The sequence below is a fragment of the Cervus canadensis genome, chromosome 2 (assembly GCF_019320065.1).
Source record: "Cervus canadensis isolate Bull #8, Minnesota chromosome 2, ASM1932006v1, whole genome shotgun sequence".
Lineage (NCBI taxonomy): Eukaryota > Metazoa > Chordata > Mammalia > Artiodactyla > Cervidae > Cervus > Cervus canadensis.
Window position 1 is genome coordinate 97832520 of NC_057387.1, and position 16910 is coordinate 97849429.

A 16910-nucleotide genomic window follows, 5' to 3' on the forward strand; every position below is an offset into this window, starting at 1 on the left:
AGAATTTGAACTCTGTTTGATTCCATTGCTGGTGCCCTTTCTCCAATGCCAGCCTAATGCCCAGGATCTGAGTCCTGTGTCCCAGCTGCTGGACATCTGCTCACACTCCAGCCCCCTCCCTAGCCCCCGGCTGCTTCTCTGTGAAGGTTTCCTGCCCCCTTCTCCCTCCACTGTACACAGAGAACAAAGACTAGCACTGATACTACAGCCAGCTGGCCTTATTCCCCAGAAGAAGAAATTCCAGTGCCAGAGAAGCCCGCCTGTGCCTAAGGAAGCCCTGGGGGACCCAGAGGAATGGAGAAAAACACCCACTCCCCACGGCAAATGGGCCAGACCAGAGACTCTACCCTGCCTGCAGAGGAACACCTGAGAGGCGTGGGGAGAGCCCAGCCCTCCCCGGGAACTCATGGCTAGAATCCTCACCTTGGAGCAGAAGGCTCCACAGTGAGACGCCAGCAGAACAGGGACATTCTCTAGTGAGAGCAGTCAGGAGGTCTGGCCTGTGCTGGGAGCCCAGACTCTGGATTTCCAAACCAGCCCAGAGGTTCATTCCCAATCCTACCCCTACCTGGGAGATGGTCCCAGCAGATTTGGGATGGTCCACCTGGCTCCCACAACCCCTTCCCATCACTGACTGATCTGAGCTGGGAGAAGGGCTTTCCCTAGGAAGGGAGATGGGCCAGAAGGAAGATAGGGATGCAGAAGATGAGGCGGGGGGTGGGACTGAATCACCACAGTCATCTTTACCTGACAGCCAGGCCTTGAGGGCAGGGCTTTTCTGCTTGGCCCAGCCAATTGGCCCCTAGGGTAGCCTAGTGGGATGAGGCCAGTGACTTCTGGGTGGAGCTGGCTCCTCTTAAAGAGAGGGAGAGTTGTACCAGGCTCAGCCTGAGCTGCAGGGCCATGGTCAAGATGAGAGGTAAGGAGGGTCCCTCCTCTGAATCTGAGAGAGAGGCACCTGAGGAAGGAGGTATTGGACTCTGAGACAGGGAGAAGAGCTAGATTGTGGAGTGGGAGTGGGCTGGGGGGCGGGTAAGATGGGTCCAAGAGGGAGTCTGGGCATAGGGCCAGGCTAGGGAAAGAGGGGTGGGTTCTGAGATGGGACGGGAGCTAGGTCAGGGGCTATGGATAGGTCCAGGTGTTGAAAGTGAGTCAAGAGGATGCATACAGGTCTGGAGAATGCATCTAGGGGTTGGGCCCACTCAAGGGGAAGGTCATGGGGGCTGAGACAGAATGGCAATCACTCAGTGAGATGGGAAAACCTGTCCCGGGTGGAGAATGGATTCCAGAGGTTAAGGTAGGCCTGGCGGGGGCTGCTGAGAGGCTTGACTCTCTGTCCCATGGGGCATGGTCACGCCTCTCCTCTTTCCTGAGAAGCCTCCCCTTCAGAAGGCTCTTCTGGCATTGGGAGTGGCCTGCACCAGGAACCAGCGGGGTCCCTGCTCCTCCTCAGTGGGTGGCCCCTAAAGACCCTTTTTATTCTGAGAGCTTCAGCTGTGCTGCCAGGACGAAGACTGGACTAAGGGGATTCTCAGCGGCCAAAAAACTAAAGCTAGTGCAGGGGCACTCAGCATGTCACAGCTCCTGGCTGCTCCCTTTAGAGCAAGTGATGCCAAGGAAACCACACAGACTCTCTCTCAGGGTTTCAGACTCTTAGGTGAATATCTCTGTAAATCAGAATAGTTATTTGTGCAGGAGAAAACTAAGTCACTCTGGACTTATATATTAACTATGGTTTTCAATCTTGAGTGCACATTAGAAAACAGAATGTTTTGACAAAAATCCTGTGAGGCTGGAGAAGAACAGCAGGGCTAGCAAGTTCCTGTGGGGCATGAGTAGTCGTTGAGAAAGTGGTCACAATGCCCCTACTCCCCTTCCCTGAAGAGAACTGTGCTATACACACACACACACACACACACACACACACACACACACACACCCTCTCACAAAAGGACATATATCCAAATAATACAGACACCCTCAGGCTCCCCAGTCCCACCTCATGCTCAAACACAGACACAGAATCAAACACAAGAACACAAACAACCAAATTCTCTCTCAAACTCAAGCAAATGCACACATATCATTCTCCCTCCTCCAAACACAGGCCAACATGCACTATTTCTACAACATCTCTCACTTTTCTGTACAGATTCATCCATACATTTACTCAGGTACCTACACTGTATACTCATACCCACAACATACTCAGTTCACATAAAATCACAAACAATGCACAGTTACACAGGACAATGATCACAGACTCACAACCACAGCAACTTTATCATAGACAACCTCACACACACACACACGCACCATCAGAAGCAGGCATGTTTACCCTCCAGTAGGAAGCTGCACACAACCAGGATTTTCCAATCACACCTACACACATGAACATTCACAATCATACAACTAAAGCTAGCATAGTTGACACATCATTCATATCCCACACAACACAGACACAGACACAACCACAAACACATGTTCACAACCACACATTGGACAGACACTCCTGACCTTACCACTCCCACTCATCCGCACAGACAAGCTCGTCCCAGTTAGGGCAGGGTACAGAGCCCCAGCCCCTATTCCTTTCTCTGCCCCAGGAATCCTGATCTTGGGGCTCTTGTTGGCCACCCCCAGCTGCCTTGGCTTTGATGAGGACTTGGCTAAGTGTTTCCAGGACCCTGAATACGAGTCTATCCTTGTCACAGCCCAGGAGGGCCTCCACACCTCCCCAGTGCCCAAGCGCATAGTGGTGGTGGGAGCTGGCATGTCAGGGCTGACTGCAGCCAAGGCCCTGCAAGACTCGGGCCATCAGGTGAGCTGGTGTGGGGGGGGCCTCAATCATTCACCTCCAGTTTGCTTCATTGGGTGAAAAAAGAAAAGGAGTGGGGTTACAGCCGACCCTTGGACAAATGAGCATAACCCACTCAGTCTCTCAGCCCTTAGTTATTGTTCCTCAAAAAGCTGCATCCCCTGAGACTTAATTGCAACTTGTGTTCTTTTGGAAATAAAAGTAGAGAAGGGCTATGCTAGCCAGAAAGGACTAAGAGGTTCTGACCCCTGCAACCCTGGAGCCCTTCTGCATCACCTATGTTACTCAGGTCCCTCTGGGAGGAAACCCCACTCTGCCCAGTTTAGTTACCCTGCACATTCAGGGACCTACCAGTGGGAATTCCAGAATAGAGCCTGGGGCCGGGGCAGGTGGGAAAAGGGAGTGCATGACTCTGGGAGTGACAGCAGCCTCCCTGGACACCAGGTAACCATCTTGAAAGCCAGTGACCACGTTGGGGGTCGCGTGATGACATTCAGGAACAAGAAGGAGGGCTGGTACTATGAACTGGGGCCCATGCGAATCCCAAAGTCCCACAGGTAAGCCTCAGGAGAGGGATGGAGTAAAAGGCAAGGAGGAAGAATTAAGAGGAGTAGGAGGTGGGCTGCTGCCATTGTGTCAGAGCCCTTTCAGACTCACTGTTTCATGGGATTCAATCCTGCAAGTCTGGTCCCCCAGCTGACAGAGATGATCGAGGCTCAGAGCTCAGGGTAATATATCCCAAACTAATAATGACCATTTGTTGTTGTCCGACTCTTTTGTGACCCTATGGGCTGTAACCTGCCAGATTCTTCTGTCCATGGGATTCTCCAGGCAAGAATACTGGAGCGGATAGCCAATCCCTTCTCCAGGGAATCTTCCCAATCCAGGGATCCAACCCAGGTCTCTTGCATTGCAGGCAGATTCTTTATAGTCTGAGCCACCAGGGAGGCCAGAAACTACTTTAAGCGATAAAATAAATAATAATAATAGTAGCTGTCATTCGTGAACACTTACTACGTGCCTGGCCCTATGCTCAGTACTATATGTGCATTATTTCATTTGACTCTCACAGCCTTATAATGTAATATGCTTATTTTTCCTATTTACAAATCAAGAAACTGGACTCAGAGATATTAAGTGACTGACCTAAGGTTCTCCTAGGAGGAAGTGACAAAGCTCCTCAAAATCAAGGGAGTACTTGGCACCAAAGCATATGCTCTATTTCTAAATCAGAATCTGGAAGATAACCTGGCCCCCAGTTCTGGGGCTTGTAAGACAAAAAGATCCTTCGCCTGATGCCCCTACCACATGCCTCATTTTTTGCCTTAAGTGGAAACTAAACCTGAGATTTCCCTACAAACACTATCCTAAACAAAACCAAAAGTTAACAGTAGCAGCCCAAAGTAGGAGTCTTTAGATATGGCCTCAAACTTACTTAGAGCTTCTCTGGTGGCTCAGATAATTTACCATCTCCTGCAATGCAGGAGAACCTGGGTCAGGAAGATCCCCAAGAATACCCACTCCAGTATTCTTGCCTGGAGAATTTCATGGGCAGAGGAGCCTGGTGGGCTACAGTCCATGGTGTTGCAAAAAGTCGGACACAACTGAGCAACTAACACTTTCACTTTTCAAGCTCACTTAGAAATGGAAATTTAAATTCTGTCTGAAACAAAACGTTTTGGGCTCTGTAGTTGAGCTCTATATGCTGGAATTTCCTTAAGGGCCTTCTTTCAGTCATGGGGAACTACCTACTCCCTGTCTCCCTCAGTGAAAAAAACAGGAGAAAAAGAACTAATGCAGTAGTAAGAGAAGGCGAGGTTAGAGATGAGGAGGCAGTCAGTCTGGGCTCCCTGGGCACATGAAGAAACTGGTTTTCCTGGAAATAGTTTCTACTGTGAGGTAAACAGAAATGAGGTGTCCCACAGATGAGGGCCACGTTGTGCCTGTGTCTGTTCCAGGTTGGTCCACACCTATGTCAGGAAGCTGGGCCTGAAGCTAAACAAGTTCCTCCAGTACGATGACAACACCTGGTACTTCATCAACAGAAAACGCTACCGCGCTAGGGAGATTAAGGCCAACCCAGAGCTTCTAGGCTGTTCCATGAACCCAAGAGAAAAGGGCAAGAATGCTATAAATCTCTTCTACCAGTCCATTGGCAAGGTGACTCCTGCCTCCCCCCTCTCCCCATCCCCCACCACCACCCCCGGGGTCAGGAAAACACAGGTCTGGCCAAAAGTCACCTAGCAAGTTAGGTGACCATCCATCAGGCCACCTTACTCCTACCTGATACTCTTATGATTGGTCTATCTTCCTTCTAACACCCCCTAAGAATGTTGCCACCCAAGCCCTAGTGCCCAGCTCCATCCCTTCTGTCCCATGTGGACCAATCATCCATTCCTTGATTAAGCAGTAGGAGGAAGGGGAATCACCAGGTAATCCAATCCTTGGTAATGAATCAGTCTTCCTGGATTGAAGTAAATGTCTTCACCTTTAAATTAAATGAAGGAGAGATCTGGGGGTGGGGAGGGGGAGAGAAAATTTAGGAGGTGGAAACTCCCTCCCCCTTTTCCCTCCATCTACTTCCTCTTAGTCCCCATCCTCTTCAAAGGATCATCCAGAGAACCCAGAAGTCCCGCCTCTGGCCCTATGACTTTCAAGTTGCTACCCGTTCCTCTTCTCTACAGCTCAAAAGCCTGAAAGAATTAAACTGCAGCCACCTGATGTCCTTTCACAATTCTTACTCCACCAAGGTGAGTGAGGCAAAGTCCCAAGACAGGGATGAAAGGGGGTCTGTGCTCAAACTAGACCCCTGGGATTGTCCCCTCCCTACCAGGACCTTCTCCCAATGCCCAAGGCTTCACCTCCCTGGAGTCCCCTCACCCCTGCTTCAACCTTGCCTACCCCAGGTCCCTACTGAGGCCCCTTCCTACATACTGTGCCCTCTACCTGATGCTTCCATCTCCCCACAGGCTTACCTGCTGAAGGAAGGGATGCTGGGCCGAGGAGCAGTAAAGATGATCGGGGATGTAATGAATGAGGATGCTGGATACTACAAGTCCCTTCTGGAGTCCCTTCAGGTTGACGTGATCTTCACAAGTAATGAGTAAGGCTGATCTGGACCAGACCTTGAGCCTGCCCCTTTCTCAAACACGCAGAACAGAGAAAGGGAACTTCGATTACAGAGTAGGTCCTATGTGCCAGGTGCCATGCTAAGCATTTTCCAAGGATGATCACATTTAATGCTATGATCACTTGGAAGGCAGGGCACTATAATTCAGAGTCATGTTACCAGTGAGGAGGCTGAGGCTCAGAGAAGTCATTCAACTCAAGATTCACACAAGCTGGGCAAGGAGCACGTAGGTCTGCAGGACGCCTCCTGGGATGCAGAACTGCATGGTGGCTGAAGCCATGGGCTTTCCAGCTAGATTGCACATGTCATTGTGAGAAAGTCCCTTTTTTCTGGGTGTTCATTTTCCAAAGTATAAAAGTAAGCAATGATCCCTCCCTCACAGAGACTAGTTAAGGTGAGATGTGTGACATACATGGACTTCCCAGGTTGCTCAATGGTAAAGAATCTGCCTGCAATGCAGGAGACCCAAGAAACGCAGGTTCCATCCCTGGGTGCGGAAGATCCCCTGGAGAAGGAAATGGCACCCCACTCCAGTATTCTTGCCTGGAGAATTCCATGGACAGAGGAACCTGGTAGGCTACAGCCCATGGGGTTGCAGAAGAGTCAGACACGACTGAGCACACACACATGAAGTATTCACCACCTACTGCAGGAGGCCCGTTTCCTTCCTTTTGGGCCTGGGATCGCTGCTGGCAACTCAGCAGACTGTGCCTCCCACACTCACCCGCTTCCCTCTCTTCACCACTACAGCTTTTCCGAGATCACCGGTGGCTTTGACCAGCTCCCCAAAGCCCTCAACGCCAGCCTGAAGCCTGGCACCATCCGTCTGGGCTCCAAGGTGGAGAAGGTAGTGAGAGATGGGCCTGAGGTTCGGATTTCCTACCGGACGGGCGAATCCAGCTCTACCCTGCGCACCCTCACCACAGACTTTGTCATCATGTCCGCCTCAGCCAAGGCAACGCGTCTCATCACCTTTGAGCCCCAGCTCTCGCGAGACAAGATGGACGCGCTCGGCTCAGTGCATTATACCAGCGCCACCAAGGTGGTTCTGGCGTGCAACAAGTCCTTCTGGGAGCGGGACGGCATCCAGGGCAGGGTCTCCATCACCGACCTGCCCTCCCGCTACATCTACTACCCCAGCCACCGCCTCCCCAGCGGCAAGGGTGTCCTGCTGGCCTCCTACACCGTGGACGACGATTCCCTCTTCTTCATATCCATGAAGCAGGACCAGGTGGTGGATATCGTCCTGAGGGATCTGGCGGCGGTGCACCAGATTCCCAAGGAGGAGCTGCGGCGCATGTGCCCCTCTTCTGCGGTCAAGCACTGGTCTCTGGACCCCCTCTTCATGGGCGCCTTCACTGAGTGCACACCCTATCAGTTTGTGGACTATTCGCAGCAACTTTTCCAGCCAGAGGGCCGCATACACTTTGTTGGCGAGCACACCTGCCTGCCCCACGCCTGGATAGACACAGCCATCAAGTCCGGCCTCCAGGTAGCCCAGAACATCCAGGCTGCCGTGGACAAAGAGAACACCGAGAGATAGAAGACCTTCACCAACACTCACAATCATTTCTAACCCTAAGAGAAATCCCTGAGGGAATCTGGCAGGAAGCAGCCTCTGAGGTGGGAGTTGGAGGCAGAGATCCTGGTGAGAGGTCAATGTTAGTTTCCCTGGCCCACAAACAGGAACCCCCAAATACCAGACAAAGACCCCAGCTGGCAAATTCACCCCCTTTCCTGCTTCTCTCTCCTGAAAGCCCTTGAGAAGGGTCAGCAGAGTCAGGGTATTTGGAGGGATAGGGAAAAACATCAAGGATGGAGGTGCTAGAATCAGACCTTAGCTTGCAAAGTAATAACAAGCAAAAGAGAAAGGTTTCAACAACACCCAAATTTCTAGCATCTACAATTAGAAGCCCCTAAAGGAACAGACAAACTCAAACCACAGCACTGTTAAAACACAGATTGGCCGCATGAACCCACAGTGCAGCAAACCCCATCATTGAGTGCCTGAGCCAGGGGCCCCACATCTTAGTCCAGCTGGAGTCAAGGTGGATGGGAGATAACAGTTCTTTTTTGCTCTTTTTTGAGCCTGCAAAATAGGACCTGGCTTCCTAGACATCTCCTGACCCATGGACTTTTTCTCTCTACCCTGATCTCCTCATCACCAATTAGAACTCACCTCCCTGCCTCTGCCTATTCAGTCCACACATCCCCCTAGGAGGATACCAAATACATTCTAGATGTTCCCTCCACACTCTGTTCCTCACTAACATCTGCCCTGTCCTTCCTGGCCTAGCTGAAAGTGTTCCCTCTCCCCAAATCCTTTCTTAATGACCAAACTTAGACTCCCAGGGACCTCTTTCCTTTGAACCACAACTTTTTCTACCTAGAGTCCCAAACATCTGGACTGTGGATCTTCTGGTATTATTACCTCTTATTTATCTAAGTAGACAGAAGTAAATAAAGTGGTAAACCCTCTCACTAGAGAGCTTTCCTACCAGGAGGACTCAAGATCAGCATGATGTCCTGAAAATGGCATATCTATAAGAAGAATGGATAGAGGGAGGAGACATTTTCTTACTGCATTTGGTCTATTGTTAAAACCCCAGCCTACTTAATTTGGCTTTTCTATGTACATCTATATTAGTCAGGGCTTTTTCCAATTCAGGTGCTAGAAATCAAACCCAAACTACCTTAGGGAAAAGGAAATGCTTTGGCTCACATATCTGAAAAGTCCAGGATGAGGCTTACTTCACCAAGACTAATTGGGTTCAGGAACTGATAAGTCATCATTAGGCTTCTCTCTTTCCACCTCTTGACTCTGCTTTCCTAAGTTAGCGTCCATATTGAGTAGAATAATGTTCCCCAAAATTCATATCTACCCAAAACCTGTGAAGGTGATTTTATTTGGAAATAGTCTTTGCAGATGTAATCAAGTTAAGATGAGGCCATATTGGATTTGTATGGTCCCTAATCCAGTAACTGGTGTCCTTAGAAGAGGGAAATTTGAACACAAACATACACAGAGGGAAGACAGCCATGTGAAGATCGAGGCAGATTGGAGTGATGCATCTACAAGCCAAGGAATGTGAAGGATCGCAGCAACCTCCAAAATCTAGGAGGAGGCATATAACAGACTCTGCCTCAGAGCACTCCGAAGGAGCCAACCTTGTGACTCTAGTCTTGAACTTCTGGTCCCCAGTGCTGTGAGAAAATACATTTCTGCTCTTTTAATCCACCCAATTTTATGGTGATTTGTTTCAGCAGTCCTAGGAATCCAATACAGCTTCTTTTGTTCTTCTGGCAAGAAATACAGTCAGAAGCAACTCCAAGATGATATCTTCATAGGTTGCCATTCAAGGGAAAAGAAAGGGCTCCTTTCTCCAAGGTTGTTGTTTTAGTTGCTAAGTCATGTTCACCTCTTTGCGACCCCATGGACTGTAGCCCATCAGGCTCCTCTGTCCATGGGATTTCTCAGGCAGGAATACTGGAGGAGATTGCCATTTCTTTCTCCAGGGGATCTTCCTGACCCAGGGGTTGAACGCACGTTTCTGGCTTGGCAGGTGGAGTCTTTATCACTGAGCCACCTGAGAAGCCAGAGCATTCATTTATATTTTCATCCTGCCCATCCACCTGTTTAGTCGGGCCCACCTCTCAGCCTAGAAAGTAGATCTTGTGATCAGCAGCCAGTGGAAGGGAAGAATGGGACAATCTTCTAATAATTATAGGCTGGAGAGACAAATACAACAGATGGACACTACTCTGGGCTGGGGCTAGGGAATACAGCTGAGCCATTCCAGGCCTGGATTAAATCAGCTCCCTTGGAGTTTCCAGTGCAAGATGATTCACCATCAACAGTCAGGATACACATGGTGAACTCCCTAGAACCTGTCTCCATCAAGGGAGGAGTCACTTTCCAAACTGTCTTCTGGGCTGTTTATCTTTAATAACCCCATTAGTATCATGACAAAGGCCATGCCTTCTTGAGGCTCTTAGAAAAGAGGAGGAATCCTGACCTAGTGAAGTCCAGTCAGAGAAAAGAGAAGAAGGTGGGACTGGAGGAGAGCAAGGTCCCTGGGGAAGAGCTCACCATAAACCCCCTTAGCTAAGAGAAGGACCCTGAAGAAACAAATCAGGGAAGAGCAGAGGCAAGAACAAGGAAGCAAAGGGCTCTTTGCTGGCCTCTGCCCATCGGATATAAAATTGAGGCCCAAGGGGCATGGAAATCAGCTGTGCAAAGGGGATGAAGTAGGGGGAGAGGAGAATGGAGGATGGAACCACAGACCCAATCTGTAGTTTGGAGGGAAATGACTCCCAGCATTTGGGTGGGAGTATTAGGCAGAAGATAAAAAAAAACTTCATGTAGAACTGCCACATGAAGTTCTCAATGACAAAAATCTAAAATGAAATCTGAGTGATTTAAGTTGAAAAGAAATTTGAGGAAGACTATCAAGAGGCTCACAAAATTGACAGGAACGTAAGTGGGTAGATGCCAAAGGAGACCTGTGACCTGAGCCACAGCTGAGCTCTTGCCACAGGGGCAGCCTGACAGATGGCACTGTGGCCAGTGAATGCTGCTTTGGCCATTGGGACTACCACCACGCTCTCGTCTACTGCTGCCAGAGCCATTTCTGTCTAATGCTTTTTCATTTCCCCCAGATTCAAAATCACAGATGGGAACATCCAATTAGCTGAGCCTAGGTCAGCACCCACTCGCTGGCTTCAGGGTCAGGGAAAGCAAGTAACCAACAATATTCTAGCTTTTGGAGTGGGAAGTGAGGTATTGACTTTCATCAGACCTTACTGTGGTGGGTTCTCCAGGCACAGGAAGCAGGTATTAATGCTGGCAACCAAAAGGCAAAGTCAAGGTAGGCCCCCAAGGGAAGGACAGGGCACAGACCACCTCTGCCACATGAGCCACTGGACCTCTCTGAGTCTCACTTCCTCAGCTGATCAATCAGGATAATACCCCAGCATATCATGGCTGAAGGGATTAGAGATCATGTGCTATAGGCACCTGGAGATTTGTATGTGCATAGAGCATGCAGGAGGCCTTTACCTCCAGTGCACTGAGAGAGGAATTATTCTTAAGTTAAGGGTGAGGACACAAAGCTTAGTGGGATCAAGTGACTCGCTAAAGCTTCTACAGCCAGGGGTTGGAAGAGAATTCACAGCCAGGACTGCCTGACTCAGAAGTCTAGCTCTTGCCACAACACAATGCTGCTAGTCTGGGGAGAGAAATCGTTAGTGCTAGTTCCTGTGCCAGACACACAGTGAGGCCGAACTGAAACATCGAAGTTTGGAGCAGAGAAAGGTTTACTGCAGGGCCATGCAGAGATGGGGGCTCATGCTCTAAAAAGCCCTGAACTCTCCAAAGGGTTTCAACAACGCATTTTTTATTTTATTTTATTTTTCATATCTTCTATTATATACTTTCTTTTTTTTTTCCTTTATTTATTTATTTTTTCAGTGGGTTTTGTCATACATTGATATGAATCAGCCATAGATTTACACGTATTCCCCATCCCGATCCCCCCTCCCATCTCCCTCTCCACCCGATTCCTCTGGGTCTTCCCAGTGCACCAGGCCGGAGCACTTGTCTCATGCATCCACCTGGGCTGGTGATCTGTTTCACCATAGATAGTATACATGCTGTTCTTTTGAAACATCCCACCCTCACCTTCTCCCACAGAGTTCAAAAGTCTGTTCTGTACTTCTGTGTCTCTTTTTCTGTTTTGCATATAGGGTTATCGTTACCATCTTTCTAAATTCCATATATATGTGTTAGTATGCTGTAATGTTCTTTATCTTTCTGGCTTACTTCACTCTGTATAATGGGCTCCAGTTTCATCCATCTCATTAGAACTGGTTCAAATGAATTCTTTTTAACGGCTGAGTAATATTCCATGGTGTATATGTACCACAGCTTCCTTATCCATTCATCTGCTGATGGGCATCTAGGTTGCTTCCATGTCCTGGCTATTAGAAACAGTGCTGCGATGAACATTGGGGTGCACGTGTCTCTTTCAGATCTGGTTTCCTCGGTGTTTATGCCCAGAAGTGGGATTGCTGGGTCATATGGCAGTTCTATTTCCAGTTTTTTAAGAAATCTCCACACTGTTTTCCATAGTGGCTGTATTAGTTTGCATTCCCACCAACAGTGTAAGAGGGTTCCCTTTTCTCCACACCCTCTCCAGCATTTATTGCTTGTAGACTTTTGGATAGCAGCCATCCTGACTGGCTCAACAAAGCATTTTTTAAAGCCGGGTGCGGGGCAGAGGGCAGGAACGATTGGGTTGCCAGGTCTGTGATCAGCTTGTGAAGAGTTCTCTGACTGGGTGATGGTGAGATAACACGGTGGTGTTACAGGGGTTAACATTAACAGTCCTTAGGCTCCAGGAGGCCTGGGGCTATATGCTCATGACCATCAAGTGGTTAATATCTTCCATTTGGCAGGGGGCCTGGGGCTCATATCTGTAAAGCAACTCAGGAAATGTGCATCAAATACTGTTATTTAGGTACTTCAGGGGCTTTCCTGGTGGCTCAGACAGTAAAGAATCTGCCTGCACTGTGGGAGACCCAGGTCCAATCCCTGGGTCAGGAAGATCCCCTGGAGAAGGGCATGGCAACTCACTCCAATATTCTTGCCTGGAGAATTCCATGGACAGAGGAACCTGGTGGGCTACAGTCCATGTGGTCACAAAGAGTCGGACACAACAGAGCAACTAACACTTTCACTTTTTTTGTTTTTTCAGGTACTTCAGAGGGAAGCTAAAGCAGAGAATATGGGGGAAAGGCCTGTCCTAGGAAGGCTCCATGGGGTCCTACTTGGTTACAAAATGACGGACCTGAAAGAGAGGGGGCAAAATTCAGACCAAGAAGACACTGAGGCAGGCAAGGTGGCAAGAGCCTGTGAGGGCAGAGATGAGCATGGGCTAGAATGTTATCTCTACAAAGCTATGCTCCCTCATTTCCTTTCTACATGCTTTCTTGAGGGGAGAAAGAAAAGAGTGGAGTCATGACTCTTAAAACCAACAGCCTCACTCCAGATCTCTACTACAAATTTCAGTGAGTAGCATTTTTAATTTCTGCATCGAAACCTGGGAACACTCGTAGAAGGGTGAGTGCATAGAACAGCTATATGTAACATATGCCTTAACCAAAGCAACAGTTGAGAATGACTCCAATAACTCTCAAGAGGTAAAAACATGCCACATTCTACCCAGAATGTACCACCCACACAAGCCACGTGGAGGTCTAACTCTGGGAATCCCAAGCTGAAGCTTACTCTATGAGCATGGGGAATCAAGTAAAGTCTGCCTTGGAATCCCAGAGCATGACATCTTCTCTTCTTGCCACCAGGGCTCTTCTTAGAACCCAGGGAGTACATCAAGGGCCAGGTGCCAGAACTGTAGATTAAGAAGCAAGCTAGAACTTGGAATTGGACCCCTTTGGATGCCAAGAATCTGTTAACAGGCCTCAGGGGAAAGGATGGGGAAGGAGAGGTGGAGGAGAAGGAAGGGGACCCTGTCGGGAACAAAAACCCAATACCTTTTCACCGTCCTTTACCAAACATTTTATATTCATCATCGATTGTTAGTCTTCTTGCTTGACAGAGAAGGAATTGAGGCTGTGCAAGTGAGAAAAATTCAGCGTGCAAGTGTAAGCACGCAGACTAGTTGGTCACAATAACAGCCATCATTGCTGAGTCTTACTTACATATATCACATACATACATTTTCTAACTGAATCCCTGCCCGATCCCCCACAAAAACCAAGCTCTATGAAACAGGCACAACTATCACCTCCGTTTTACAAATGAAGGACCTGAGAAGTAGAAAGCTTAGTTTGTTTAGCTTTATTTTGGCTGCACCAGGTCTTAGTTGCAGCTCGTGGAATCTTCATTGCTGCATGTGGGACCGTCTTTGCAGCAAGGAGAATCCTAGTTCCCTGGCCTGAACTAGGATTGAACCTGGGCCGCCTTGTATTAGGAACACGAAATCTTAACCAACGGACCACTAGGGAGGTCCTAGAAAGCTTGTTTTGCTCTAAGTTGCATAAACAGGAGTCTACATCTGACGCCCTGCATGTATTCAAAACTTTAAATTTTTAGTTTCACATGTAAATTACAGAAGAACTATGGACAGAGGTTTGTGAATTGTACAGGAGGCAGTGATCAAGATCATCCCCAAGAAAAAGAAATGCAAAAAGACAAAATGGTTGTCTGAGGGGGGCTTACAAATAGCTGAGAAAAGAAGAGAAGCTAAAGGCAAAGGAGAAAAGGATAGATATACCCATTTGAATGCAGAGTTCCAAAGAATAGCAAGGCGAGATAAGAAAGCCTTTCTCAGTGATCAGTGCAAAGAAATAGAGGAAAAAAATAGAATGGGAAAGACTAGAGATCTCTTCAAGAAAATTAGAAATACCACGGGGATTTCATGCAAAGATGGGTACAATAAAGGTCAGAAATGGTATGGATCTAACAGAAGCAGAAGATATTAAGAAGAGGTGGCAAGAATACGCAGAAGAACTGTACAAAAAAAAGATCTTCATGACCCAGTAGCCACGATGATGTGATCACTCACCTAGAGCCAGACATCCTCGAATGTGAGGTCAAGTGGGCCTTAGGAAGCATCCCTACAAATAAAGCTAGTGGAGGTGATGGAATTCCAGCTGAGCTATTTCAAACCCTGAAAGATGATGCCGTTAAAGTGCTACACTCAATATGCCAGCAAATTTGGAAAACTTAGCAGTGGCCACAGAACTGGAAAAGGTCAGTTTTCATTCCAATCCCAAAGAAAAGCAATGCCAAAGAATGTTCAAACTACTGCACAATTGTACACCCCTCACATGCTAGTAAAGTAATGCTCAAAATTCTCCAAGCCAGGCTTCAACAGTACATGAACCGTGAACTTCCAGATGTTCAAGCTGGATTTAGAAAAGACAGAGGAACCAGAGATCAAATTGCCAACATCCATTAGATCATAAAAAAAAAGCAAAAAGTCCCAGGAAAACATCTACTTCTACTTTATTGAACACTCCAAAGGCTCTGACAGAGTAGATCACAACAAATTGTGGAAAATTCTTAAAGAGATGGGAATACCAGACCACTTTACCTGCCTCCTGAGAAATGTGTATGCAGGTCAAGATGCAACAGTTAGAACCGGACATGGAACAATGGACTGGTTCCAAACTGGGAAAGGAATATATCAAGGTTGTATACTGTCACCCTGCTTATTTAACTTATATGCAGAGTACATCATGTGAAATGCCAGGCTGGATGAAGCACAAGCTGGAATCAAGATTGTCAGAAGAAACATCAGTAACCTCAGATATGCAGATGACACCACTCTTATGGCAGAAAGCAAAGAGGAACTGAAGAGCCTCTTGATGAACGTGAAATAGGAGAGTGAAAAAGCTGGCTTAAAACTCAACATTCAAAAAACTAAGATCATGGCCATCCAGTCCTATCACTTCATGGCAAATACATGGGAAAACAATAGAAACAGATTTTATTTTCTTGAGTTCCAAAATCACTGCAGATGGTGACTGCAGCCATGAAATTTAACTGTGGTGTTGGGGAAGACTCTTGAGAATCCGGACTACAAGGAGATCAAACCAGTCCATCCTAAAGGAAATCAGTCCTGAATATTCATTGGAAGGACTGATGTTGAAGCTGACACTCCAATACTATGGCCACCTGCTGGGAAGAACTTACTCATTGGAAAAGACCCTGATGCTGGGAAAGATTGAAGGTGGGAGGAGAAGGGGACAAGAGAGGGTGAGATGGTTGAATGACATCACCGACTTGATGGACATGAGTTTGAGCAAACTCCGGGAGTTGATGATGGACAGGGACGCCTGGTGTGCTGCAGTCCATGGGGTCACAAAGTGTCAGACAAGACTGAGGGACTGAACTGAACTGTAAATTACATAAAAATATCTCCCAGATTCCTTGCAGTAAAAGTGAGCTAGTCCAAACCAGAGCCAGACCTAGTTACCATTCCCTTCTCCAGTGGATCTTCCTAACCCAGGGATCGAAACCAAGTCTCCTACGGCTCCTGCATTGCAGGCGGATTCTTTAGTGTTCAGCCATTGGGGTAGCCCAGTATTATTTTTAAAACCACTTAAACCAAAGAATCAGAATGCTGCTTCTTCTTTGAGCCTCTGTTTGTCTGAAGGACTTCCATTCAATACCAAGGATGTGACCCTATCTTTTCAAGGTTAGAAAAGAAAGAAATAAAATTTCTGGTGATATCGACGGAGATGTAAGTTAAACTTCAGGAAACACTTTCAACTATGCTCCAGGGAAGGTTGGGAAATTGCTTTCTCTGGAAATGATCCTGCATTGGAGCCCTGTGAGCATGGGGGTGGAGGAGTGAGAATTAGCCTCTGTGCTCCAGGCTGTTGTACACCAGACAGGTATTGGAACTGAAGCTTCCCAGTCTCATCCAGTGTGATGCAAATGCTGATTCTTTGATGTATGGCAGCTTTAGAGTAGGACTTTGAGACAAAGGCTGAGTTCCTAAGCTACTCAAAAGAAGAGGACAATTCAACAAGAGAGTTCCGACCTAACAGCCCATCACCACCAACGTGCCACACTCTATGCCAAGAGGAAGGCAGGGAGTGCTTATGGACTGAATGTGTGCTTAGAGATCATGAAGCCTTTACCCATTTTTCAAATAAGAAAACTGAAAAAGTCCAGAAGAATTAAAAACACAATCAAGGGAAATAGAATAACTTACCAGTTTGATTTGAAGAATAACTAAAGAGGACTTTTAGAAGTGAAAAACTAAAAAAAAAAAAAAAAAGTGAAAAACTTAAATAAAATAAAAAACATAAGGAAAGATTTATGAGACTGACATGCTGCCTAATGCACAGGGATAGATTTAATAGAAGGTTAGACCTGATTAAAAACATAATTAGCAAACTGGAAGAAAGAGCTAGAAAAAATTGTCTCTA

At 47.5% G+C, this 16910-nt stretch overlaps 1 protein-coding gene across 1 annotated transcript; it reads left to right on the forward strand.

The window, feature by feature from the left end:
* The first annotated feature begins 903 nt into the window (after positions 1–903).
* Positions 904–7491, forward strand: LOC122429212 (L-amino-acid oxidase-like). Its single transcript, XM_043449466.1, has 7 exons — positions 904–919; positions 2607–2821; positions 3263–3375; positions 4777–5041; positions 5503–5568; positions 5788–5921; positions 6699–7491. The coding sequence occupies exons 1-7, from the start codon at positions 904–906 to the stop codon at positions 7489–7491; spliced, it is 1602 nt and encodes a 533-aa protein (XP_043305401.1).
* The last annotated feature ends 9419 nt before the right edge of the window (positions 7492–16910 follow it).